Source organism: Panthera onca, chromosome A2 (assembly GCF_046562875.1).
Source record: "Panthera onca isolate mPanOnc1 chromosome A2, mPanOnc1 haplotype 2, whole genome shotgun sequence".
Classification (NCBI taxonomy): domain Eukaryota; kingdom Metazoa; phylum Chordata; class Mammalia; order Carnivora; family Felidae; genus Panthera; species Panthera onca.
This window is the reverse complement of record NC_138340.1, coordinates 145,372,942-145,400,412: the sequence shown is the minus strand read 5'-3', so window position 1 is coordinate 145,400,412 and position 27,471 is coordinate 145,372,942. Positions and strand designations below refer to the sequence as shown.

At 44.9% G+C, this 27,471-nt stretch overlaps 2 protein-coding genes across 10 annotated transcripts in view; both read right to left on the bottom strand.

Annotated features, from left to right (window-relative positions):
• STRIP2 (striatin interacting protein 2) overlaps window positions 1-20,819 on the bottom strand; it is a 46,602-nt gene extending 25,783 nt beyond the window's left edge. The window contains exons 1-13 of one of the 2 annotated variants that reach the window (XM_060633111.3): window positions 19,615-20,818; window positions 13,556-13,625; window positions 10,476-10,550; window positions 9,352-9,486; window positions 7,879-7,999; window positions 7,044-7,112; window positions 6,737-6,843; window positions 5,190-5,317; window positions 4,081-4,284; window positions 2,542-2,777; window positions 2,214-2,279; window positions 1,449-1,512; window positions 454-525 (exon numbers count right to left, since the gene is read on the bottom strand). In XM_060633111.3, coding sequence (XP_060489094.1) covers window positions 454-525; window positions 1,449-1,512; window positions 2,214-2,279; window positions 2,542-2,777; window positions 4,081-4,284; window positions 5,190-5,317; window positions 6,737-6,843; window positions 7,044-7,112; window positions 7,879-7,999; window positions 9,352-9,486; window positions 10,476-10,550; window positions 13,556-13,625; window positions 19,615-19,743 — 1,476 coding nt within the window. In that variant the 5' untranslated portion in view covers window positions 19,744-20,818. Of the gene's footprint in view, window positions 1-453; window positions 526-1,448; window positions 1,513-2,213; window positions 2,280-2,541; window positions 2,778-4,080; window positions 4,285-5,189; window positions 5,318-6,736; window positions 6,844-7,043; window positions 7,113-7,878; window positions 8,000-9,351; window positions 9,487-10,475; window positions 10,551-13,555; window positions 13,626-19,614 lie in introns of both variants that reach the window. The other variant, XM_060633113.3, reaches the window with a different exon arrangement.
• Window positions 20,820-24,325: 3,506 nt separating this feature from the next.
• The window catches only part of AHCYL2 (adenosylhomocysteinase like 2), a 171,065-nt gene continuing 167,919 nt past the window's right edge, over window positions 24,326-27,471 (bottom strand). For all 8 annotated transcript variants that reach the window (XM_078439649.2, XM_078439658.2, XM_078439662.2 and 5 more), the window contains one exon: window positions 24,326-27,424. In XM_078439649.2, coding sequence (XP_078295775.1) covers window positions 27,418-27,424 — 7 coding nt within the window. In that variant the 3' untranslated portion in view covers window positions 24,326-27,417. The remainder of the gene's footprint in view (window positions 27,425-27,471) is intronic.

Here is a 27,471-nt window from a genome sequence, read left to right as displayed (position 1 = left end):
CCCCTAATACTCCGAGCTTGCTCTCACTTTGTTAAGGCTGTATCCTCTGCTTAGAATTCTCTTTCCCCTGATGTTCCTATGGCCAACTCCTTCTTGTACCTCACATTTTAGCTTAGCTGTCGCCTTCTCAGAGGTCCACCTATCCTGACTGCCTAATTGAAAGTAGTCTACTGCATGACAGATGCCTCTACCATGTCATCCTATTTAAATTTTCTTCATTATCTTCCATTCTCTGATAGTCTTCTTGTTTCCTTAATTACTTATTTTCTTTTTTCTCTAACTCGAATGTATCATGAAAGTAGGGACCTAAAACACACACACAAAAAAGTAGGGACCTTGCCTTGCATGGTACACACAGTAAGAGCCCAACAGTATGCACACATGTTCTGTGACAGCACTGCAGACAGATTTCCTCTTGTCCTCCTCCTCCTGTGTAGGACCCCCTTGACTCACCAAAGACATGGGGCACTTCTCCAGGTCCTCCTCATTCTTGATCTGAATATCTGCAATGGAGATGTACTTGTGCTGGGGAAGAAAAGACATCAATTAAGAGCCTGAGGCCACTAAAAAAATAAGATAGGTAAATAAATAAGTAAACAAAGGGTGGGGGACACCTGGCTGGCTCAGTCTGAACAGCGTGCAACTCTAGATCTTGGGGTTGTTGAGATGCTGGGTGTAGAGATTACTTAAAAAAAAAAAGAAGAAAGATACTGAGGGCTTTGATCACATATGTACCAGCCTCTTGCTTAACTTCCTCAATGATAAGGAAATGTCCTGTATATGGGTTGTTACCCCAAATAGGACACGAACTCTTTGAAGGCAGGAGTCTTATTCACCTTTGTACCCTTAATAATTGAGCCAAGTGCTTCATATACAGTGTTTCTGTTTATTCTGTTTCCGTATTTGTTGAAGAGCAGCAAATCCCTAAGTATTTACCTTCAACCAAGGGCAAGGGGAAGTAAAGAATAGGCCCATGCCCCTGGACCATTGCCTGGTGAATTTCGCTGCATGTGAGTATATGTGTGTGCATGTGTATGGAGTGATGATGATGGGGTAAGGGAGAATTTAAGGTCTAGGCAAGAGACGACTATTCTTACTCTTTGTGCTCGCATACACTTTGGATGCAGAGCAGACCGCTACTAATCCTGGGCCTTTGGACGTTAGTGGCCCTATAGGGACAAAGAAGTGAGAGGAAAGGAAGCAAGGGGTGGGAGGAGGAAAAAGCCATGAGAGGAAGGAAGGATAACTTTCCCCCTATCTGAATGTAGGAAAATGCTTAAGTAGGGAGAGGCCTAATTTTTTCCTCTTTGGCCAAAATGCCTGCAGGGGAAATATAGAATAATTGGTTCAGAATGTGTCTGGAAGAAGAGCCAATACTCAGGACTCGGGTAATCCAACTTGTTTTGATGGCTCCCTATCCCTGGAGACTGAGAGCCCACTCTGGTCACCTGCTTTAAAGTCTTCACACTCTCATGGATGGGCCTGGGTAATCCAACCAAGGTGTCTGTGTCCCTGTGAAATGAGAGATATACCAGATGATAAGCATCAAAAGTATACAGAACTACTGATATTCCCTAGAGTTACATGGACCATGCCACTTTCAACATGCTGTATTCTGGATCTTTCTCTATAAGCTTCCAGTACCCCCATTATTGCTATAAGACACAAAAAGAACAATGCCACACAGAAGTGCTTGTGAAAATTTGGATTTTTATATAGTTTTTTGGGGATTTACTTTGTCAGGGAGCAGTAGGTTCCCTAAAAGGGAATGTAGCCCAACTACAGCGAAACACTTGTAATAATACTTTCTCAGTTTTATAGGGGCCAGCCAGTGTGAGGAATTCATGAGGGAGGAGAAATGGGGAAAGACTGGGTCTGTTCTGACCATGTTTCTTGTTCAGAGAATTCTGGCCCATTAAAACAGGAAGGTTTCCTAGGGATCATCTAATCCAACACTCTCATGAGGACATTGAAGCCCAAGAGGCAATGACTTGTTAAGTCCTACACCTGGCTAAGAACATAAGAGTTCTTCTAAGAAACTAGAAGGAAAAAAATTCCATGGCACAAGCCCAAAGTAGTCGTAGGAGATGCCCATGACCCAGTAGCTCTAGGTTACACTATGACTACAGGGCAACATCTCTCATTCCAGCCACCCATTCCTCTGGCCCCCTAAAAACCACTCTATAGCCAGTTCTGATCATCTAGTCACTTACTGCCCCAGAGTGAATCCGATGAATTTGTTCCTGCTCATCTCCAAGAAGTGCTCAATGTCCTTCTGTCTGAGAGGAGAGTGGAGAGGCAAACCCCAGAAAAGGAAAAAAAAAACAAAAACAAACCTTGAGAGACAGACCCTTTCTGGGCTACTAACCCATCAATAGGATGACTAGAGCAGTGGGGGAAGATGGCCGCTAACAGAGAAAACTTCAAACCTGGGAGTTCTGACTTCTAGCCAGGCTTGAGACTTGAATGCTAGACTACTGCACTCTGGGCCTTCAGTGATTCTAATCCCCAAACTCAGGGTCCTGGAGGTATCAAACCTACCTGACCTTTGGGGCCCAAGGTAGGCCCTTGGGAAAGGCCACCCGCTCAGCAGAAAGGGGTGCCTGTGAAGGTGGAGGTGGCACCAGGGGGTCTTGCTCTAGCAGGTCTAACTCTCCATCTAAGGTTCGTTCTCCATCACCAGCAGACTCCTCTTCCTCCTCTGTGGCTGGTTCCTCAGTCTTAAAGAGATCTCTTTCATTGTAGATGTCCAGGCTATCTTGCTTAGTGAGGAGTTGCTGGGCGGGGGTTGGGAGGATAGAGAGAAGGTATACAGAGACCTCACTCTGAGCATCCTTGTCTGAAGTCACCCTCTACCCACAGGCTGCTAGACTTCAGGATACGTGGAGTAACAACCCAGCTCTTCTGAGAATATCCCCTTCCCTACCTCAACCCTAGTATCCCCACCAGGCCCTATTCCAGGATAAGTACCTCTCAGGCAACCAAGCTGGGGAACAAAGCACAGATAATCCCAAAGTCAGTTACTTAGCTTTCAGAAAGCATGGATGCTTTTTTTCTCCCCCCCCCCCCCCCCCCCCAGCACTTTCCTTTCTAATTATGCTCTGCTTAGGTGAACATTCAATTAGTTTGCCTTCTGTGAGTATACACCAGCTGGCTGACTGAGGAAGAGGAGGACAGAGGCTTGCTGCTAGGCAGAGGGAAGCAAGTTTGGAATTTTAAATCTTGTTGCAGAAAGAAAAAAAGGTTGGACAGAAATAGGCCAAAAAGTTAACAGTGACTGCCTTTGGTTTGTTAAGCTTGTGGGTGATTTTCTTTTTTCCTCCCTTCTTCACATTTTTATATTTGTTCCAAATTTTGTACAATGAGTAAGCATTACTTTATAAAACAAAAAAAGCCTAAAAAAAATCACATTATAGATTATGTAGACTAGACTACTGAACAAGATTGTCTGGTCCTGTCACCTATTATTGGTGAGCTCAGGTATTTCAGGGAGGTGAGTTCATGGGTACATGGTCAAGTGTCAGTGCAACTTGTCATTCTGACCTTTCCAGGGATGCAGATTATAGCTAGAACACTAATCAATCACCTCCTAAATGTAAGCGTCTAGTTCCAGGGCCAGACAAGAGCATGGCTGGCTCAGAGTAAACCTTCTTGCTGTCAAGAAAATGATAAAGTGCCTCACCCTGGGCACATGGATTTGCTGGGAGCTCTGTTCAGGTGATCTGGGTCCCTACTCCAGGATTATACCCTAATTGTTGTCCAGAATGCTAGGGAACTCCAGGTACACTAGGTCTAGGCCAATGACTCTGTACCAAGACATGGATCTATGATGCGATACCATAATGTCACATCATGATAGCCCAGGAACATGCTGCAGCTGGGAGACAGAGGCTAAAGTACAGACTCCAAGGTTAGTCTCCAAGGTTAGACTCAATGTTAGTTTCAGGTTAGTCACAGGGCCAACCAGAGGCAGGATAAGCTGGGTCATTTACTGCCCATTCCTTCCACATCCAGAGTAGCTCAAAATCTTAATTTCTAGACAACTAGTATCACAGCACCACTGTCTGCTTTAGTTCATACCCTTCGAGAACCACGACGGCCTCGCAGCTTAGAGGGTGGTGGTGCCAGTTGAGACTCCCCCAGGTCGAGGGTATAAGAGGGCGGGGAGGCGGCACGCATGCTCTTCACCACCTGGATGCTATCTTCAGCCAGTGGAGGCAGCCCCAGTTCTGCCCGCTTCTGTACTTTGAGAACCTGTAGATGCTCAAATCCACCGAGGGTAAACTAAGGTATAAACAGGAAAGGGCCAGAGGAAAGGAACAGAGGGAACTCAGCAGGAGAAAAGTCAGGGAAGAACCACAATCTCCAGTCCCCTTAGACCCCTTCTGAATTAGGAAGTAATAAAACAGTAAGGGGCAAATGGAGTTACCATCCCCAGTCTTAGGAGCTCAGGGGTCAGGATGAAGCATTATTTATTTACTGACACTGACTCAGGGCTGGAAACATCACCAGAAATTAGGAAAAGGACTCCTAGAGCCTTCTACTGAAAAAAAAGGGGGGGGGAGGGAGCAGGGAACTATGTTCCCTTTTTTAAAGGAGCACATCCAGATGCTATAAAGCCCCAGAGTCACTCAATTTTTTCTGCAGTCAAAAGGTAGTTCCCCCCTATGGAGCGTGCCCTGGAGGGTATGTTGTTCAACCAGTCCTGTGGAGTGGGTGCCAGAGATGAAGGATCAGATTTAATAATTAGCAACAAAGCTGTACCATACATTTATAAAGACTTCATTTTTTAAAAACAAATCCTCTGTTTATCTGGATGGAGGGCAGGCACGAAGTCCCACATTTTATAGCTAGAAAAATAGAGGCACAGACAGTTGCCCGAGGTTCCTCAGTATCAGCAGAGGCTAGATCTCCCAACTCTCAACCAGTGTTCTTTGCATGAAATGTCAGCTCTATCATGGGAAGGTACAATGACACCCCAATTCATAGAGTGACATCTCCTGTCAGTCCAACAGAAATAGGTAACCTGCTCTGACACAGAGCATCTGATTCCTCTCCATTGGCTAACAGCTGCCTTATTCTGCCTAGCTCCAGCCTCCTGGGATCGGACTAGAAGAAACTGAGGTAGTGGCAGAGGGCACTGCTGGTTTGATGAGATGGGAGTGGGGGCAGGGGAATCAGTCACTCACCATGACTACCTTCCAGAGCAAAAGCAGGACCTTCTTTATGGGGAAGTGGGGAGCCAGGCCGCTGCAGAACTTGGTAACCATGGAGAAAAGCAGAAGGGCAAAAGGCTCCTCATTATGCATGGAGAAGCCTGGGGGAGAGGAGGGAGAAGAGTGAGGAAGTGAGGATGGGGTAGCTGTAACCCTGCTCCTGTGATCCTGAGTCTGGAAGCACAGAGGAAGGCTCTTAGCTCCCCCAAAGAATTCGAGTATTTGCTCCTTAGAAGGAGGCTTACAGGGTTCCCAGAGGGAAGGCGCAAGGAGGAAGGCCATGGAGGTAAAATGGCTTAGCTCCCAAGCTTGGGGATAGATACCAAACTAGAAGTAATAGTAATATAAAGATGTTGTTTTCTGGTCAAAGAATTCAATGCGTTTCATGGATCACAACTCACTTTTCCACATCAGTGGAAATTTTATTTTATTTTATTTTATTTTATTTTATTTTATTTTATTTTATTTTATTTTATTCTATTCTATTCTATTCTATTCTATTCTATTCTATTCTATTCTATTCTATTTTATTTATTTATTGAGAAAGAGAGCAAGTGACCAGGGGAGGGGCAGAGAGAGAGAGGGAGACAGAGGATTCAAAGCGGGCTCCTTGCTGAGAGTGGAGAGCTCGATATGGGGTTTGAACTCACAAACCATGAGATGATGACCCGAGCTGAAGTCAGATGCTTAACCAACGGAGCCACCCAGGTGTCCTTTAGTGAATATATTTTAAAAATCCTGCAGGCCTTCGTATCTTATCCCTGTCTGATGACATTACCAACTAACATTTTCAAGCTGATTCAACTTATTTTTTCATGTGAGATTGATGATGAAATGTGAGATGGATGGCTATCCCCATTTATAACCAAGGAAACCAAGGCACAGAAATGACACATAATTGGTCCTAATTCATAGACACAAGGGCAGTCAAGCCAGGTCTTCATGCCTGCCACACAGTATCTCTGCCCTAAAAGAATGGATGCTAGGGACGCCTGGGTGGCTCAGTTGGTTAAGCATCCAACTCTTGATCTCGGTTCAAGTCTTGATCTCAGGGTTGTGAGTTCAAGCTCTGCGTTAGGCTCTGCTCCCTGTGAGGAGCCTACTTAAAAAAAAAAAAAAAAATAGGAGCAACAAATGGCTCAGTTGGTTAAGTGCCTGACTCTTGGTTTCAGCTCAGATCATGACCTTGGAGTTCATGAGATCAAGCCCCACATTGGGCTCTGTGCTAACAGCGTGGATTCTCTCTCCCCCACTCTCTCTGCCCTTCCCCTGTGTGTACTCTCTCTTTCTCTCTCTCAAAATAAACATTTTTTAAAAAGTAAGAATAAAAGAATGGATGCCAATTCTGAAAAAGGAAGGAAGGAAGAATGGGAGGCAGGGAGGGAGGGAGGGAGTAAGTGAGGAAGGAAGGAAGGCAGGCAGGCAGGCTGGCAGGAAGGGGAGCTTTCTGTTTCTACTATGCAGATGCCCCTCCACTACCAGCACCTCATCCCCTTCCTTCCTCAAATGCCACTTCTTACTCAATTCAGTGCGGAAGGTCTCTCGTGCTGTCCTCCACCGGCAGGAGTCTGTCTCTCGCTCCAGGCGGATATTTTCCACCAATAGGTACATGACACTCAGCAGCACCCTGGGGTTATAGAAGGGTTACAAAAGGTTCCCAAAGCAGCTCCTAACCTGTAGTCAGAGACCTCAGGGAGGATTCGTGTGGGAGCTCAACCCAGTGGAATTAGCAACTATTAGTAATCTGGGTGTGTCTGGGGAACTTGGGCAAAGGGTAACCCATTGCTGACCACCCCCTGTTCCAATCCCAGGGCCAGCTCCACTCACCTGAGCTCTGTGCTATCAGCAATGGAGATGGCTGGTTTCCGAAGAGCACTGCTACAGGCCTGGCTGTTGCTGCCGTGGGGAGGAGAGAGAGAAGCGGAACTCAGATATCCTCTTTACATCCTGCGTCCCCACTTATCATATACCCAAACCTGAGTACCTGCTATTCCCTGGCTATGTAGCTAAAAGAAACTGGTCTAAGGTAAATGAGCCCACAGAATTCCTCTGCCATCTCAGTAAATGCTTGTCTGCGGTAAAGATGGGCAAGGGCAAGGTCTGTGACAATCCCTCCTATAATCCACATTGTGCCTAGTACTGTGCTGGATACAAAGTAGATGCTAAGCAACCCTTTAAATTTGCCCTATTTAAACTCCTGGGTGATGGGCTTGAGATAAAATGAGGGATCACTATAGTGGCAGCAGCAACCAAGGCCACCTTTAGAGCTATGACCCACAAGGAAAGAACTGGGCACAGCAACAGAAATTGGTCCTGTTCCTCTTGGGTCATGTTCTCAGGTAGAACAGTCTCCTTCATGGATTCCACTTAGGCTGAGTTGAGAAGGTGTTTAGATACAAAGGGAACCCGCCCAGGATAGGGCCCTGAAGCCCAGGATTGAAGCTGTAAGTAGGGCAGAAGCTGTTGATGAGCCCAATCTCAGGGAGGAAGACAGCATATCAGAGAGCATGGCTGGAGAGGGGAACTATCAGTAAGCTTTGGACTGAAGTATGAATAGACCCTGCTCCCACAGAGGTCTCCATAGGGAGGGAATCAGCACAGGACATGAGGCACCCTTCAAGGAAGGGGGTTGTCTAGGCCAGCCCTCCCCTAGGCTTCTCACTCGATTTCCATGTGGAGTAGCTCCAGGAAGGCCGAGAAGGTCCCCATCTGATAGAGCAGGAAGCAGTTGTACCTGGACCAGTGTAGCACATCGACCTCTGAATCACATTCCCCAAAAGTGCCTAAAGGACCAGACAGTGCCATGGAATTGTACGTGAGAGTGGTATCCCAGTTCTTTCCACTCTTCCCCATGATCTTAAGACTATCTTTCAACACCTAGCCCAACAATTAGGCTGACAAAGGTAGGGCAAGGCCCTCCAGAACTTCCAGAGCCAGAACCTCCAGAACTTTGAATGAGCCAGTTTCAAAAGAGGAGAAGCAGTCTCCAGAGTCAGGTCCAATGTGCTTATCACTGGTCTGTCTTAAGTTTGATTTCCCTGAGAAGCAGATCCAGAGAGAACGATTAAAATGCAAGTAGTTTATTTGGGAGATGATCCTAGTTGAGAAGTGGGGAAATGAGATAGGGAAGAGAAGGCAGCCAAGAGCTGAAACCCAGGTTGGGGGAAGCTCTGGGAAACAGTATATATTTTACACACCTCAGAATCCTCCCACCCAAGAAGAGTGAGGTAGTTGGGCTATTTACCCACTAACTCCTGTCAGTCAGTGATCAGTGCTACATGAATTCCCTAGCACTTTCTGGTTACCCCATATAGGCTGCAGACAAAGCTTTCAGGTAAAAAGTTGAAGGTACTGGCAGTTGGAAGTTGGCCAGAGCACCAGACCCAAGAGAGATGGTTAGGCACCGCTTTTTTTGCTACAGTCTTCCCTTCACCATTCTCTTCCCTCTCCATTTATTATTTTCTTTTATAGTTTTTAAAGTTCCCAGCTAGTTGGTTCTGCCAACAGTCCTCTTATTATGATCTCAGGGCTTATTTTTACTATTCCAGCTAGGCTATCTCATTTCTCTTTCCAACACCTGGCTAATAGGTCTCTTCTGAGAAGATTTCCTCAGTTAATCCCACCGAGTTCTGATCATCTCCCAATTACCCACTGTATCCACTCCTGCTGCTATGCTGGCTTGAACCTTCTAAATGCAAATAAGAAATAATGCAGAGGGTCCACCATCTGTGACCCTGAGGTACTCCACTGCCTCCCCTCAGTGGAAGCCTGTGCCACAGCTGATGAAAGAAGCCTCCATGCTCGGCTGGTGGTGCATCATCAACTCTAGCCACACTGATTCGCTTGCTAAATCTCCACATGTGATCACAGCCCACATGAAGAAATAAACAACCCTATAAGAAATCTTGGCATGCCCGGTAAGATAAAGGCCAATTCCAAGGGATCCGGAATTGTACCCACCACCATCTCCTTAACCTCCTCATAAGCACCAGATTACTTCTAGCACTTGATAAGATCTGTCTTTGAGAGGCAGGGAACTTGCTTTTTCAGCCTGGCTTGCCTCATCCTAGTCCTGATAACAACATTTCTCTCCCTGGTTTTCAGCCATTTCAAGCTGGCAAAGGTGGTCACTTGCCTTGGGCCAGGTAGAGAACAGCCCGGGCCACCTTCAGTCGCCGCTCCCTACTGACCACCTCCAGTCGGTCTAGGAGTCCCATCACATAGGCCTTCTGAGCATCTTCCTCCAATTCCAGCCACTCCTTGCCCTGCACTGGGGACAGAAAACCATACAGATCCAGTGTCAGCTTCTGCTTCCCCTTCCTGGAAAGGCTCCTGATAGCATATCCATCTCTGATCCCAGCCCCCAACAAATTCTTCTCTTCAAAAGCTTTCCTTATTTAGCTGAGAAGATTCCACTAAGAGATTGGCAAAGTAAAGGACCCAAAAAGTTCTGGCTGAACCCACTCTGCAGCCTTATCTTCCTTCATATTCCCTCTATTCTCCACACACAGTCTATTCCAACCTATCTCTGCCTTTTCAAGGAATTCTCTCTCTCTCCCTACCTATCCAATTCCTATTCATCATTATAGGTTCAATACTAAATTACCTCTTTTCCACTAATGCTCCAGCCAGCTCTGTCCCCCAAGAAACTTTTTACTTCTCTTATGATACTTACCATTTTTCCTCTTGGCCTCAGTTTTGTGATGTACACACCTCCACTCTGCCACTGGACTATAATCTCTTTGAAGATACTGCAAATTCACCTTCACCCCTGCCCCCCGCATCCATCTCCGGCACAAAAAAGTACTCACCACACATCTGTTGAATTGCAAATTGAATTCACTGACCAAGTAAGGAAATAGAGGTCTGAGAGGATTGCAGTGTGGGCACACGAAATATTATTAGATGTTATTAGGAGTGAGGCAGAGTTGGAGGCAGGGGTTGAATGTCAAGGTCAAGGACTACACTAGGCACAGGGTTTTACCAGGTAGCAGGGTACCTGCCCAGTCCCCATCCCTCGGCTCTCTGGGCCCTTTACATCAGTGAAAGGGACCCAGCTCAGGCTTCTCCTGCTTCCATCCATGGCCTCCCCAACTGAGATATAGGAAACTCTGTGTCCCGTATGAAAGGAGGAATAGAGAAATTATATGGTTATGGAGAGGATGAAGAAGGGTCATACTTTGTTTTGGGCTTTTCTAGATCAGGCTGGGATATCATGGAGGGAAAACCAGGTTTCTATTAATAAGAATCTGGGATCACCTTGAGTCTTGAAATCTTCTTCAAAGCACCTCCTGTTAGTGGTAAATTCCAGGTTTTCAGTGTAGCTATATAATTCTGTGGCAGAAAAGATAGGACAGAGTCACAAACATTCGGCAGACCCTTATAAAAGGGGCCTGAGGTGGAGAGGGTGGCATGAAAGAGCTAAAGCTTCCAACACATTCCTGCGTCCAATTCAATCCAGAGCCAACTTCCTCCCTTTCGGAGCAGTTAAAAATAGCCACTTGTGTCCCTGGGTGATTAAACCATCAAACCTGTCCTCCTCCTGCCAGCTGGCTGCTATAGCAAAGAAGGCAGTCTTCAACACTTGGTGAGGGCCAGGAGGGTTGGAGCAGAGAGGGCTAAATGTCATCACTCCTGCTTCTTAGGGCTGCAGCCCCTTCTGCTTGTCAACCCAGACTGAGACTATCCTGTCTCTAGGGAAGAGAAGGGCAACACGGTGCCTGAAATTTAGAGGCAAGCTCCTTGCGCTATTCAAGGAGCCAGAGCAAAGGCTGGAGAGTATGTGTTAGATGGCCCTTTGGGGTTAAAGCCAGTTCATTCTCTCCCTACTGAGATTCCTCAAAGGGTACAGAAGTTTAGGTTCCTGCCCAAGGCCACGCAGGTAGAGACAGCATCGAACCACTTAGAAGTAGCTACTGTTGCCAAAGGGCTGCTTATGCCCAAGAAAATCTAACTTTATTAACAACAGCCTCTGAATACAAAATGCAGAGAGCTTGAGAAATAAAAATGCCGTCTCCTACACACACACTCCGGGACATTATACCAGTACCTTTATCTTACAGAGGATGAAGAATTGAGGCTGAGAAGTCAATAGGTGACAGAACAGATTTCCTCAAAATTCTGTGGCCTGAGATCCTTGCTGGAAATTTAACTAGGTCACAGATAATTCACAAAGAGAAATTCACGTATGTTCTCGGTCTAATGGTTGAGAAACACCTTATCTGGGAAGCAGGGCTTTTGAGTCCTGAGTTCCAGAATCCTGGACTGATCAGAAGCAAATCCCAGCCCTGACTCTGATATTCTTCAGTGCTCAGTGGGCAGTGGGCATAGATGTTTTTAAAGAGCGCAGCATAAACCCAGTCAGAAAAGGGAGCAAGGCTGTTAGGTACTAAGCTTTTTGTTTATTTTTAAATTTTAGATCGTGAACGTTCATATACAGATATAGAATACATACAGGATAACTTTGTGTCTTCTACCCAGATTAAACAAATGTTTATACCTGTCATATTTGCTTCCGACATCTAAAGCCCCCCTCTCCTCCCATTCTATCTTATTCCCCTCTCTAGAGATAACCATTTTAACGAAATTGGTATGTATGCTTCACATGCCTATTTTTCTACTTTTACTACACACATATATACCTGTAAACAACATGATATGTTCTGTTTTGAGAGTTTTTATCCAAACAGGGTATTATATGTGTTATTTTTTTTTAAATCACTATTTAGTATATTTTTCAATAGTTTTTTACATGACAGTATGATGAACACATCTGTTTACTTAACTGACACTGTTCTCAATCAAGTGTGCAACTGGGCTTCCCAGAAACATCTTTTAGGTTTGTGTGTTTAAGCTGTTTTCTGGATGCATGTGTAAGTTATTTTGTCACTGTTTCTTTCCCCACTCAACAATGTGCTTTTAATTTATTGATATTGATGGGGCGCCTGGGTGGCTCTGTCGGTTGAGCGTCTGACTTCGGCTCAGGTCATGATCTCACAGCTTGTGAGTTCGAGCCCCACGTTGGGCGCTGTGTTGACAGCTCAGAGCCTGGAGTCTGCTTCAGTATGTGTCTTCTCTCTCTCTGCCCCTCCCTTGCTCATGCTCTGTCTTTCTCTCTCTCAAGGATAAATAAAACATTAAAAATTTATTTAATTTATTGATATCGAAACATATTGACATAGATCAACTATTTTAACATCTATGCAGCAACCTACTATATTGATATACTACAGTTCATCCATTCCCCTAAGTTGTTTTAAATGTTTTCACAATGGCTACAATAAACATCTTCCTATGTGTTTTCTTGTGCCCAAGTGTTCTTTAAAAGGTACATCTAGAATCTAGATCATCTTATGATCTAGAATCACAAGATGTGTGCATTTTCAACTTTGCTAGATATGACCAAAGTGCTTTCCAATTTTATGCTCTGCTCTCTCATGCCAGTCAGTGTATAAAAGTACTCATTTCTCTGCACCCTCGCCAACTTCAGGCTTTTAAGTTTTGCAATCTGATGAATGTGAAATATCTCATTATTTTAATTTGCTTTTCCTCATTTACTAATGCAGTTGAACATCTTTTCATATATTTATTGACCATATGGTTTTCTATTCTCTGAATTCCTATTCATATTCTTTGACTACTTGTCTTTTCCTCTCTTCTCTCTCGATACACACACATACACATGCATACATATATGAAATATATTTATTTATATGTATTATTAGGAATGCTCATCCTTTGTCGGTTATTAAACTCAGCTATTTCTGTCACTCATCACAAAATTTATTCCCTGTGCTTATTCACAAGAACTTCTTTAAAATTGCTTGTCTCTTTTCTCTGAAAAAGCACGTCTCAAAGTGTCACTTCCATGTGACAGAATATTCAATTTTCACACCATCTCCACCCAAAGCTCGTTTATTAATAACTGGTATTAATAGCATGTGTAACGTGGAGGCTCTTAATGTGAGGGGATCACACTTAGCCTAAGCTAAAAATTCAGACAGACAGAAAGGGAGAGGGTGGCAGAAAGAAGGGGGCACGCATGCAAAGATACGAGAAACAAGAGGAGTGGGGAAAAGACGGAAAGAAAAAAGGATTTGAGAGTGCACCAAAAGAGAATAAAGAAGGGTAAGCAGAAAAGAGTGATAGAATGAAAGTGGAGAATACTGTAGCCAAAGGAGAAATCACAGGAAGAAATGTAAAAGCGAAGATATTTACCGCTGGAGGTTGGAGACAGACGGGAATGTGGAAAACAGAGAAGCTGCCAGGAGAGATCACAGACCCAGGCCCTCTCCTCGTGGCCATCCTTCCCCTCTCCACAGCCCATCTCTACCTCGTACCTGACAACTCTGCTGCGTGCCCATCTGCATCTCCATACTCAAATTCCAGAGTGGGGCAGTCCACAGAGCCCTGTAATGGAGAAGTCTTTGCAGTAACTTGGGAAGAGAGATGAAAAAGGAAATTATAAAAAAAAAAAAAAAAGAAAAAGGAAATTATACTCTCATTTAATCTTCTTCCTCTCCTGAAGTCCAACATTAGATCAGGGAGGCAGCGAGGAGAGTCCCTTCTGGGCCTCTAATCCAAGAAGTACCCTCCTCCAAGCCAAAATACTAGGCTCAGTGCAGGGCGGGGCTGAAGATCCCTACATAGAATCAGAAACTCTGAGTAAAGGGTTAGGATCGTGAACAGATATGAAAGCTATGAAATCTGTGCCTGTATCTGACCTACATAAACACAGAGCAGAAGAGCATCTAGCTGATCTCTAGAAAAATGAGATGGACAAAAACAAAAGAGGTGAGCTGGATTCTAATTTTAGCCCACTGTCATTAGCCCACTGTATGATTTTGGCAGATCTCGTTCTTTGGATCATAGTTCCTCATTTATAAAAGGAGGTCCCTCAGCTGTATGTTCCACAACTTCAGGATTTTCAAATAAGGTAGTATTTCTACTCCACGTTATATTAAAGCTAGATTTCATATGCTGCTGTAGGTATAATGTTATAATCCTATATAAAAAATATTTTAATGTAATCCCATACCCTAACCTCTCTAAGCATTTTGGAGTATTTCCTACCAGTATACATTAATATATATAAGTTAAAATTTTTTGAATCTCAAAAAAAATATCATTTTGAATCTCATCCATCACATATGGCAATCTTAAACAAGTTACTTAATCTCCCTGTGCCTCAGCGTGGTATAAAAAATGTATTTGGTTTTTGCCCTCGGTTCCAGGCACAGAGCTCCTAAATCCTCCTAAAACCTCCTGATAGGAGTGTCTATAATTTAAAAGTCCCTGTCAACAATACTAAGAGTTTATGCTAGTGAGGTGATCGCTGGTGAGCCTTTCAGAGTTTCAAAGGAAGGACTGGCCCCATCTCCAGAGAGGGGAGGAGGCTGAAGATGAAGTTCAACTACCGACCAATGGTTTAATCAACCAACTGAGCCAGCCCCTATGCCAATGGTTTAAACAACCATGCCTAGGTAATGAAACCCCATGTAAAAGCCCTGAAACAATGGGGTTTGGGCACACCAAAGTGCTAGGAGGGTGATACCCAGAGGGCGTGGAAGCTCTGCACCATCCTACCCCCACATCTTGTCTTTGCCTCTCCTCATTCTTGAATTGCATCCTTTATATTAAAATTGTAATCATAAGCAGAGCAGTTTTGTTTTTGTTTTTTTAATTCTGTGAGTCATTGTTGCAAATTATGGAATCAGGAGATGGCAGTGGGTGGGTTGGGTGGGGGTGGTCATGGAACCTCTGAGTTTGCAGTTGGCCAGGTATAGTGCTTGTAGCCCGGGGGCCCCAGGTGTGGCTGGCATCTGAAGTAGGGACAGTCTTACGGAACCGGAACCGAGCCTTTAACTTGTGAGGTTTGTGCTAACTACAGATAGTATCAGAACTGAACTGGTGTCAGGGAATTATTGGAAAATGATATGCTCAGTTTTCTCATCTGTAAAATGAGGATAATTCATAGGGTCATTATAAGCACTAGATAAATTAATAGAGGAAAAAGCACTTAGCACACTACCTAGCACTTGGTAGCACTATGTAGGTGGTTATACTACTTAGGATTTTATTTACTGTACTTACAATATTAATATTATATTATTAGGCATTTTTATATTACATATATAAATAATATATAATATATAATAATACAATATTATATTAATATTATATTAAAAGGCATTTTCTCATATTATGACTATCATTTTAAACAGCTAAGTGTACAGCAAAGTGGGCAGATAACTAACCAGTTTACTTAACCAGTTCTCTATTGTTTTGTTTTGTTTTTTAATTTTTTTTTTTTAATGTTCATCTATTTTTGAGACAGAGACAGACAGAGCAAGAACAGGGGAGGGTCAGAGAGAGGGAGACACAGAATCCGAAGCAGGCTCCAGGCTCTGAGCTGTTACCACAGAGCCCGACATGGGGCTCGAACTCACAGACCATGAGATCATGACCTGAGCCGAAGTTGGAGGCTCAAACGACTGAGCCACCCAGGCGCCCCAACCAGTTCTCTATTGTTGATCATATAAGTTGTTTTTAATTTTTCTTTACTATAAACATAAAGTTGTAATACACCTATAAATGTTTTCATATTTAGGATCTTTCCTAAGGATAGATTCGTTTTTTGTTTTCCGAAACCACTTTATCAATTTACATTGCCAACAATGCAAATCATGTTTAAATCCATTATTGCAAATATTTCCAAATACTTCTGGGTTACAGAAACCAGTCAGAAAAAAAAAAAAGGTGGAGGGTGGGAATGACATTAGGTAGTTGAGGTTTTATTCTGATTAACAGAGACTTAAAAACCTTTTTAAAATATATATTTCAAAAAAGAACAGTTTAATATCCCAAAATGAGGACACAATTTTAGAATAAAAGAGTTATTAAAAGTAATGTTTTTCGAAGTTTTTTGCTTGTAAATCAAAGAATAAATAAATTTTACATGTTCCAACACACACACAAAACCAGAACAAAAGTTTTAAAAAATAATACCATTACTATGTGATTTAGATTTTATTATTCTATTTCTTTTAAAAAATGTTGGTCTCAACTCACAGTTTGAAAAATACTGTTTTAAATTGCATACATCCTGCGGTGGGGCCCAGGGCCAGCATCCCAATGACAAGATGTTGCATGTCCCCTGCTATGATGTGATAAGAAGGGCAGTCACCACTCTGGTCTTCCACCTGAAAGCCCAAAACCTTGCCTTATGTCAGACAGACTCTGGATGAGGTTCACTGAGAAATTCTCACAGCCCAGAGGAGGTTCAGAAGAACTGCTATGGGTGAGGCGGGGGCTGGCCAGGCCAGACCAGGCCTGAGAAGAACTCCCAAGGAACAGAGCCTTGCATGAGTCAATGGACCAGTGCTGCTTCCATGGTTTGGCTAAGGCACTGTGGAAACCTGAAAGGCTGGCATCAGGGGAAACTGAGCGAGGGGTACAGGAACCCTCTATACCACCTCTGCAACTTTTCTATAAACCTAAAATCCCTCCAAAGTAAAAAGTTTAGTCTAAATAAATACATAAATCACATACATCCTTATTTTATTTATTTATTTAGTAAGCTCTTCACCCAACATGTGGCTTAAACTCATGACTCTGAGATCAAGATTTGCATGTTCTACCAACAGAGCTTGCCAGATGCCCCAAATTGAACACACTCTTTAAATTTATTGCATTGAACTACATTTTATGAAAAACTTACTTCAATGCCCTGAATTTTCCTCCTCTTGCCACAAACCAGTAAAATTTTGTCAAGGAATTTGGGAACCAATTAAACCAGGGAATCTGGCTGAAAGAGGTCTGAGGTGACTCATTTGGTTAAGAGCTTTCTTTTTCTTTTAAATTTTTAAAAATGTTTATTTATTTACTTATTTATTTTGAGAGAGAGCTTGGGCACAGGTGGGGAGGGACAGAGAGAGAGGGAGAGGGGCAGAGAGAGGGACAGAATCCCAAGCAGGCTCCTTTCTGTCAGTGTAGAGGCTGGGCTCAATCTCTCAGACCATGAGATCATGACATGAGTGGATATCAACAGTCAGACGCTTAACTGACTGAGCCACCCAGGCACCCCAAGAATCTTCTTATTAAGCAAACAATTATTCTCTAGCTTCCTATTTTCGTTGGGATGTTCATACACTAAACCGTTGGGAGAGGGTAGGTCAACCAGTGTCCCCTACAGGCACAGTGATGGATGGGGAGGCTCTCTTGAATTGTGCCAACAGTAACTCTCTTCCAGTAATCCTTTAGAAGCCCAAGGTGGTGGTTGGGGGGGGGGGGTGCGGATAATCCATCTCCCCCGAGGACTGTCTCTCACAGGAAAGCAAAAGGAGGGAAGGAAGGAAAGGCAGATGGTCATCTGAGTCTGGGAATGTACTGACAGGTAAAAAGCAGCTTTCCTGCTGCAGTGGAAGGTGGAGGAAAGCTAATCTTTCCAGCCAGCCTTTTGGCAGGCAATGAGCCCAGATGGAGAGGATCACTGCAGTTGTCCGTTTCCGTGCATAAAAAGTACAGCTGCAGACAACCAGGAGGTAAAACTGTGGGGCAGGTGGAAAGCTCTGAGTCTCTGGATACTGGACTCAGTGGCAAAAGGAAAGTACTATCAGAGTCCTTTCCCTGATGGGAGACTTGATAGGCAGGGAAAAGCCCTCCTATGTCAGGAGGTTTAATTCTCCCAAAGAACATATCATTCTGAAACTGATTATTTTATTTACTTGCATATTGTCTCTCCACCCTGGCTAGAATGTTTGCGCCACAGAAAAAGACCTTGTCTTGTTCACTATTGTATCCCTAGCACCTAAACAGTGATGGGCATGTAGAAAGGACTCAATAATTTTTGAAATAATGAATGGCCCACCCTCTTCTCCCAAAAAAAAAAAACATTTAAGCGAAAACAATGTCGCCTTGGGGGAAGGAGGTACAGGGTGTTCTAAAAGGCCAGATTCATAGTGAGGCAGGGAGGGAGGTGATGTGGATAAAACCCTCACCTAGCCAGACAGCAGAGCTGAGCTCTGTCTCTGAAAGGGGGTGTGATTTTGGACTAGTCTTTTCATCTCCACTTCTCTCTTTTAAAAAATGGGAGGGATTCCTACTTTTCTGTATCAAAATGAAAAACCTACATGAAATCCCTCTGGAAACTGCGAGGTACTATTCAAATGGTAAACCGACTGGGACAAGAAAGACCTGGCTTCTAGTACCAGGTCTGGCCCTATGAGCTACTCTGTACTGACCAATTACATGGCCTGTGCCTGCACTGAATTAAACATCTGACATCCAATTATCTCATTTGACTTTATCTCAACCTTCTGAGGTAGGTAGCATTAACCTCATTTACAGAAAGAAGGAACTGGAGCTCAGAGAGGCTTGGCAATTTACCAAAAGTCACACAGAGAGTAAGTGATAGGGCTAGGATTCAAAACCTGGTCTGGATGACCCCAAAGCTCGGTGCTCGTGGCCACTATGCCAGATGCAGGATCTTGGGCAAGTGACTTCTGTCTCTTACTTCTGGACGAGAAAGGGCTAAAGCAGATGATCTCTACAGTCCCTTTCACACCTGACGTTTTGGGGTCTATCCTCCTGATCCCCACTCAGATCCAATTCTACTCTTGGCCAGTTAATGGACACTGGCTGCATGAGGCAGTCGGAGACTAATAATTCACGCCTTTCATCCTCCCAGTTAGAATTCCTTTTCAGAAGACGAGGAGGTAACCCAAACATTCATATTCCTATCTGTGGGTTTGTATCCTGAGCAGTTCCATCCACTCCCTCCGGTACAGCCCCGGCCTGAAGCCTCTCGTTGACCCTTACGGGTAGGGGTCCTGATGTCCGTGGAAGGCACTCCCTAAACAGCCTGCCAACACACGGGGGAAGGGGCCGCGCAGAAGTCACTCGGCACATCTGGATCTGCTCGCTGGCCCAGGAGTGGGAGCTCGGCTGCCCCCCACGCCGGCCCGTCTCCACTGCGGCGGAGCTCTGGCCCCTCACCCCTTCAGGCCAGTCGCTAAACCTCTCCGTTCAGAGGAAAACCTTTAGATTTTCTTCCCGTAAATCTAAAACACGAATCCCCACTTCAAGGGGCTGCAGAGACTAAGTGCGATCAATATTTGAAAAGTATCAGGTATGGTCTCGATCGCGCTACATCTTCGCGTCCCCGGAGGAGAGGCCAGAAGGCTAAGAAGCCCCCGACCAGGAGACAGGCAGAGAGGGGTCAGGGGCTGCAGAGCCCAGGCTGCGGCAGACCCCGCAGACGCCCGCTCCGAGGGGCGGCCCCGAACGCGCCGGGGGCTCCGGAAGGGCAGGGGAGGGGGACCGGGCCGAATCACCTCAGCCACGGCTTCCCGCCCGTGGGCGTCTCCCGGCCCCAACTGAAGCTCTCCGGGCTCCTCACCTCCGACTCCCGCCGCTGGCTTCTGAACGCTTCCCGGCCCTTGGGTGCCGTCTGCTTCCCTTTGCCGCCGCCGTTGCCGTTGCCATTGGTGGACGCGCTTCCGGCCCCGGGCGCCGCGGGGTCCTCCATGCCACCCTACTCGGCGGCTACCTCAGCCCCTCCGCGATCTCTGCCCGGGGCGACCCCGCCGCCGCGCGCTGGGATCCAGGCTCCGCCCTCTCCGCAACTATTGGCTGCGGCCGCGCTCCGCAGCCCCGCCCCGCATCGCGATTGGCTGTTCGGCCGTTCCGAGCGGGACTCGGAGGAGGGGGGGCTCATTTACGGGACGTCCCCCCTCCTATTTTTTTTAAGTCCTGCCGCGTTGCTGGTAGCTTTAGCCTCGGGGGTAGGCTCTCGGCATTACTTCCCGAATTCTGGGCCTAGAGGTTTGGCGGGTTATCTTTTTGCTTCTCGCTCAGCACTCACCCGCTCCCAAATAGCGACCTTTTCGGGCAGCTCTAGTCTCCGCCTCCTGCTCCACTGCAGTCTCGGTTTCCCCATTACCACAGATGTCCTATCCTAGCTCCCGCATGACGCCCCTAGTCCCGATTCAATCGCAGGGGAGGCATGGCACCGCCGGGTGGTCAGGGACACCGAAGGCAACGAGAGATTCGCCCTCTCAGATTTCTCGAGAACTTATCCCGCCTGGAGTGAGGGCTCGACTGGGAGATGGTGGGTTGAGGGGTGGGATGGGGCATTTTCACTTCAGTGAAAATCCCTGGTGCCCTTCAGGGCTGCTTCTGGTCATCTGCCTTTCTCTTGTGAAGTAGGGCACCTTCCTCAAGTGTGAGCTAGGGAGAAACGTTGAATGGAGAGCAAATCCCCGTATGCTCCCTAGCACTTTCCTTCCTTCCTCTAAGATCCCTCCCGAGGGCTTGATACAAAGGAAGCTCTCTGGTCAGCTAATTATCTAAAACGCTGTTGACAGTAAATAGTCCCCAAAAAGCAGCCTGAGGGGAATGGGTGGGATCAAAAGGATGGGATTGAGGGAATTGTTGAACTGCCACTTTGTTCTAGGCCTTGCACTAGAAACTTTCCAGATATCTTATGCTACTTCTCTCTGACAGGTTGTTTCCACTAATCCTGTATTACTGTTGAGAAAACCAGGACTCAGAGATTACTCCTCGCAGTTCCCAAGGTGTTCCATCTTGTCTAAGTGTATTTGCTGTTCTTTCTGGAAAAAAAACTTTCTGCTCTTCTTCTTGGCTAGCTTCTATTGTCCCATAAAGATTCTATTTCATTATTACCTCCTCTTCCAGAAAGCCATCCTTTTGACCGTTCTCAACCCGCTCCGACTGGGTGGGTGTCATGCCAAGTCTGCTTGGATTCAAAACTCTTCTATTTTCTTTCTTTTTAAAATTTTTTTATGTCTTTATTTTATTTTGAGAGAGAGACAGAGTGCGAGTGGGGGGAGGAGCAGAGAGAGAGGGAGACACAGAATCTGAAACAGGCTCCAGGCTCTGAGCTGTCAGCACAGAGCCGGACGGCGGGGCTCGAACTCACAAACTGTGAAGTCATGACCTGAGCCGAAGTCGAATGCTTAGCCAACTGAGCCACCCAGGCGCCCCTCTTATATTTTCTACTATATCCCCAAAGTAAGAGGCTCAAAGGAATGGCTGCTGCTCCCCCTTCCTGTATCTTATGGACAGCTCTGTCCCTTTCTTAACCGTATGTCTCCCTCAGAATTTACTCTGCTAGTCGGTAGGTGATGGATGAAGGCAGAGTTGAGAGTGAGAACTCCTTGGAGCTTTCTCACTTTCTCTTTTGTCCCCAACATCTCCTTACCGTACTCATGTACTGTACTTCCCTTTCTTCTCCCATTCCCACCAACGTGGATAGAAGTTTCTTGAGAGTAGGGCCAAGTTTTGTTCATTTTGTATACCTCATATATGTACGTTTAGCACAAGATTTCTGTAATAGGGACTGAAAAACTTGTGGTGGGGAGCTGTTCCATGCATTGTAGGATGTTTAGCAGAATCCCTGGCCTCTCCATAGTAGATGCCTGTAGTACCCTCCCCCAAGTTGTGACCACCAAAAGTGTCTCCAGATATGGCAAAAATGTTTCCTGAGGGGCAATATCTTCTGCAGTTCAGACCTACTGGCTTAACAGAATTGAAATGACCCGAATTTCCAAGAAAGTTCATGGCTCGAGGCCTCAACTATTTGATTTTGGAATTTTCTTTTTGGGTATAATTTGTTAAACTCTAAAAGAGTCACACTCTGCTTTAAAATTCACAACCCACGCCTAGCTCATCACTGCTGCAGTGTGGTAAAGCCGCCACTGCACAACCCATTAGGGTTTCTTAATAAAAGAATTAATTATTCTATCTTCCTACTCCCAATTCCTGTCCTCCTAAGCAGTCAGAGTTCTAGGATTGATAGGCCCAGAGCTTCATCGTCTTTTGTGAGCTTAGTCAATCATCAGGATCCCCAAACAGTCAGTGGTGGCCAGTTTTGAGGCTTTCTTCCTTTTCCAGTGTATACCTTGGGCGAAAGAACAAAGCCTCAAGCTGGCTTCAGTGGGGAGGACTGAGGATACCTCTCAAGTCCTCTCTGGCCTCTATGCAAAGCTAATTGTTAAGCCTAGAGCTCCATCTGGCTTCACTTTCAGAGAAGGGGTTTGAAAAACGGGTGTTATGGAGATTGCAAAGGATCAACACAAGAGACCTCAATCCATTATCTTCTCTACACCCTGTGGAATGGGAGACAGTGAAGATCGGACATCTGTCTGCTCATTATAGCCCCACTTTCAGAACTGGTCAGAAGGAAGAAGGTATCTGGAAACAACTCCTGGAAGAAGTTGACAAGAAACCATGGATGAACTGAAAACTTTGAAATTATAGGCCATGGACTTGGTACACACTGAACTTCTTTTAGCTTATTTGTCAGTAAAGATGTGCTAGCCGTCAATACCATTGACCACAGAGGCATCCATACATACACCTGAGGGCTAATCAGTCAGGGGCTGGTCTACAAGTTTTTCTATCTTGCAGAGATGGCTCCCGTGCTGAATTATTTTTAAATCAACACTACCACTTTTCCTTGTCCCCAAACTCAGGCATTTGGGGGCTCCTGGCAGAGGTATAAATAGGTATAATTCCAAGGACTGAACATATTCCTTTCCCCATGTAAGCATGGAGGTCAGATACTTGACTAAATAGACAGCACCTGTTATAGAACTTAAAAATAAGATGTAGAGGGGTGCCTGGGTGGCTCAGTCAGTTAAGCATCCGACTTCGGCTCAGGTCACAATCCCATGGTTCGTGGGTTCGAGCCCTGTGTCTGGCTCTGTGCTAACAGCTCACAGCCTGGAGCCTGCTTTGGATTCTGTGTCCCTCTCTCTCTGGCCCTCCCCCTGCTCACGCTCTCTCTCTCAAAAATAAACAAACACTTAAAAAAAACATAAGGTGCAGAAAGTCTTACAGTATCTAATTTTTTAGGGCATTGGGCAGCTGGAATGATGTGGTAGAAAAAAGACAGAATATCTTCCTCTCCCATCAATGCTGCACATGAAGGTGTAATGAGGCAACAGGGGATTTAGGACCCTTAGACTGAGATAAGAAACTGATGTTTGTGTAGCACGGTGTGTGCCAGATTTTTAAGCAGCATTTTAAAAATTAAATCAGATCTTTAAGTCCTGACCCCAGGAGATAAGCATTACCCATTTCAAAGGCAAGAAAACCAAGGCTCTGAGTCATTATATCATATTGGTCAAATTATACAACTTGTAAATGGAAGAGCTAGGCAAGTGAGCCTGACTTAAGAGGTCCAGTCTCTTTCCACAGGACCACAGGCTAGAGAAATTGCACAGCAGTGCATAGTCAGGGCTTACCCCGTGAGTCTGAAACTAAGACCCAGGCACCCATGCTCCCATCTTTCACAGAAGAGGAGCCAAGCCCTGCTGTAGGGGGGTGAAACCTGCCAGTGGCTCATAGGTTTCATTGCTGGCCCCTGCATTCTCCTTCGCAACTGGAGTGGCACCAGCTTTGAGCCATTACCAACTACCCAAACTGTTTTAGCCCTTAGTTTAGGTAAACACAAGTCCAAGTAGCAGAAGATTCTAAGAGGGAAGAAAACATCTTGCATACAGGAAGAACTAGTTTAATTTGTCAACTAAGAGAGGTGGCTATTAGAAAACTGGCTCAAAAATGGCCACTCTACTGGTAGTTGAGGAAGAAGAGGAAGTTGGATTCGCCCTTTAGTTTCTGATTTAGTCAGGCAAAAGCTGATCTGGAAACAAATCTCTGTCAGAGTAATTTATTTCTTCCCTTTGGTTGGATGTAGTCAAGTTCTGGGTGTCAGGACCCTTTAATCCCAAACCATGGATGCTGGCATCTTGTGTTGTCCAGCTAAGGGCAGAACACAGAGGGCTTGGGGGATCTAGAACCACACTCTATTTTCTCTATACTTTTCAACTCCCGGGGGTGATGGTTTTGAGAAAGCAGGTTCTTTACACACATAGCAGGGGGTGGGTTGGGGGAAAGATATTAGTGGAATGGCCTACCATGGAATAAGGGACCCAAGGCTAAGGCCATTCAAATATGCTATTGGTAACCACTTCAACTTTTCACATCTTTGCCCTGCAGTAGGCTCTCCAGCCTGTTGCCAAGAAACATCACTCATCTCTTGAATTCCTAGTTCACAGAAGCAAGCAATACTCTCAAGATAAGAATCCATTTTAAGAATATTTTATTTATCTTTTGAGATTACATAGTCATTATTGCTGATCTAATACAATCACTTAGACATAAAGATTTCCAAGATCCTCTCAGAAACGGTGATCCTTAGAGGTTTTATTTCCTTTCAGTAAGATGACAATGAGAACTAGATGATTATATATATAATATATATATATTATATATATATAGTTTAGTTTATTCTCTACATATAATTTGCTGGTGTTGCCTATTTTCTTTCCATAATTTCCTTTATTAAAAAAGCTTAATGCAACAATGCATTTTGATTTCTTTTTTTTAAAACCATGACAAAGTTAATTTTGAGAAAACCACAGGAGCAGCAATTTCAGATCTGTTCAGAGAAAAGCCAAGCAGCAAAAAAGCTTTGCAGGAGTATGTGGCCATGGGGAGCCGTGCTCATATGGGAGGGTAGGTTGAGGAGGTAGGAGGGCAGACAGAAGGTAGACCAGATACCTTTTTTCTTTTTTTAACGAGGAAAACAAAAAACAAAAAACAAAAACCCTGAATTTCCATTAAGAAGGCAAATGAGACCTTGAAAACTAGCAGAAATTCATTGCAGAAAAAATGCTAAGTATCTCCACCAGCCAGGGCCATATACAAACAGATAATTCGTCTTCTTTCCTATGCTTCCAGATACCTGAATGCATCTAAGGTGAGAGCTTGAGGGAAGAAGACACAGTTTGTTGTCTGATTCCAAGGGTAGAGGGAATAATGACCAAATTCCAACACTAAGGTAGAACCCAAATACTCAGGAGGCCTGGGCCTCCTCCTTCCTAATGGTTGATGACATGGGGTCCCTAGAGAGAAAGGAAAGGGGGTCATCTGAAACTCAGAGGCAAATATCTCACCATGGGCAGCAACACTGGCAATCAAACTTAGAGGCCCAAAGGTGGCTCCTTTTTTATTTGCAATGGGTCTCTTCACTATAACAAGGCAGGGTGTGCTCTGTCAGGATCAGTACCTAAGTAATACTGCTCCCTAGAGAACTCGGCTTTACTGAGAAACAGCAAGTTATGGTTTTTGGCTTATGAACATAACAGGCTAGAGTCCAGATATCTACCTAATGGAATCTGCCCTTGGTAAAAGTTACAAAGACCTGTATCCAATTCACTAATACAAAAGAGATGCAATTAATACAAAACTCAGAACTGGGTAGGCAAAAGGAAGAACTGAGAGGTCTAGTAGAATTTTCAGCATTTACAATCTTCCTCATGAAAGAATATAGCCATATATGTGGCACTTTTCCGGTATGTGCTAAGACATAAAGCCTCTGAGGAACCAGACTCTCTAGGCTGAGACTGCATACTATTTAATGAAGCAAACAGCCATTTATCCAAAGGCCACCTCTCTACCTCCAAAAGGAAGGTCACTTCCAGACTAGCTCTGAAAGTATATATGAACGCCAGGGGAATTTGAACAAAGTGGAGGTAGGTGAGGAGAATCAGGGTGGGAAGGTTATAGTGATCCTGGGTGGTCTGGTGGTGTTTCCTTGAGTTACCTTGGTCTTGAGACTATGAGGCAGACCAGGGTAGGAAAAAAAGGGGGGGGGGGGGGAACAAACCAACAAACATGAGAGTGTTAAAGAAAGTTGTCGGGGGGGGGGGTGGTGGGAAAGGGACTCATTTCATTCAAGATTTCTAGGGCCACTCCAGACTTTAACTCTCAGAACAAGTCTGGTCCCAGTGAAACCCTTAAGATCAACATGTCAGTCTCCAAAAGGTATCCAACTCTTACGTGGGACATAAAATTTCAGGCTGCTTGCATTACTAGTTTTTTGTAATGTTGGAGTTACTCAAGAAACTACCTCTGAATTATAGAGTCTTGAGATGGAAGAGGCAAGAACATAAAAATATATCCCAGCAGAAAAGAAAAACCACAGACTAAATCGTAGAGACATCAGATCCTAGTTTCATCAATGGCAATGGCCAAAGAAATGAAATGTCTGATGAAGTTGAAACTAGTCAAACTAGCTTTAATCATTTGGACACAGTTTACAGTGTCACCTCTGTATAGCTTACCCAGTTTAGCTGCAGAGCCCTTCCCAGGAGACAAATAAATACATTCTGCTTCTTTAGAGTGACAAGCTGCGGGCGTGAGTGACCTGTCCTACTTCCAGAGCCCTACACCCCCCAGATCCATTGGAAAGTTCATCTTTCCTTGCTCAGTTTCAAAAGCAGTTTTAGGCAGTAAGAGGAAATTTCAGGAAGCAGAGTTTCTCTCCTTTTCTGAGACAGTGCCAGTCTAGAGGGAACTTCCCGGGAAACTGTCCAGTTAAATGACAAGTAAAACTATGGGCCCCACTGGGGCTAGCCCCCACTTCCTGAGCAGGGGTTAGCTGGGTTAGAAAGATGGCAAGACAAATATCTGACAAACACCAGAGCTGCAGAGGAAATAATGGAGGCACATCCCTCTTGGACCCAGAAAGTGTTAAAATAGACATGACTATTCAAGGAAGAAAGGAGTCCTGGGTAAGGAAGAAGACTCCAAGTCAGCACAGGCATAGCTAAGTTTTTGGTGTAGCTTGCCAAAGCCATAACATATACTCCTTCCTTCCCAGTCATTCTATAAAGAAGGCAGTGATAGTGATGGTCAAGGCTGGGAACTTAGGCCATGTTGACTCGGTAGCTTCCAAAAGGCCTAACCTAGGGAAGGGCCAAAGCTGAGAAAGGCAGCTGCAGGAAATTTATTCTAAAAAACCCAGGGAACAAGGAGTCTGGAATCCCTGGACTAACTCCTGAACCTGGACAAGAGACATATGACCATTGCTGAGGATTCCAAGTCAACGGGGAATGATGCAAAAAATGCACTGGGAAGGATTACCCCATTTCTTTCCTTCCTCAGCCTGTCCCTTGTGGCTCTCACAGCCTTCCGGGCAGTAACCACACTTTGGGCCAAGGCAACAGGCACAGGATTCTAGGTTTTAATAAATAAATAACCTAACATATAGGGTGAGCACGGCGAGCAGCTGATTGGAGAAGCAGCTTGCTGGGTTCTTTCCTGTATAGGAGTGGAGAAAAGACTTGGAGTTCTATTCCTTAAAACTTCTTCTGGCTTGAATTACAGGAACTTAATACCTAGAGGGAGAAAGAAAGATGAGACTATGTTATCAGCTTATGTTATC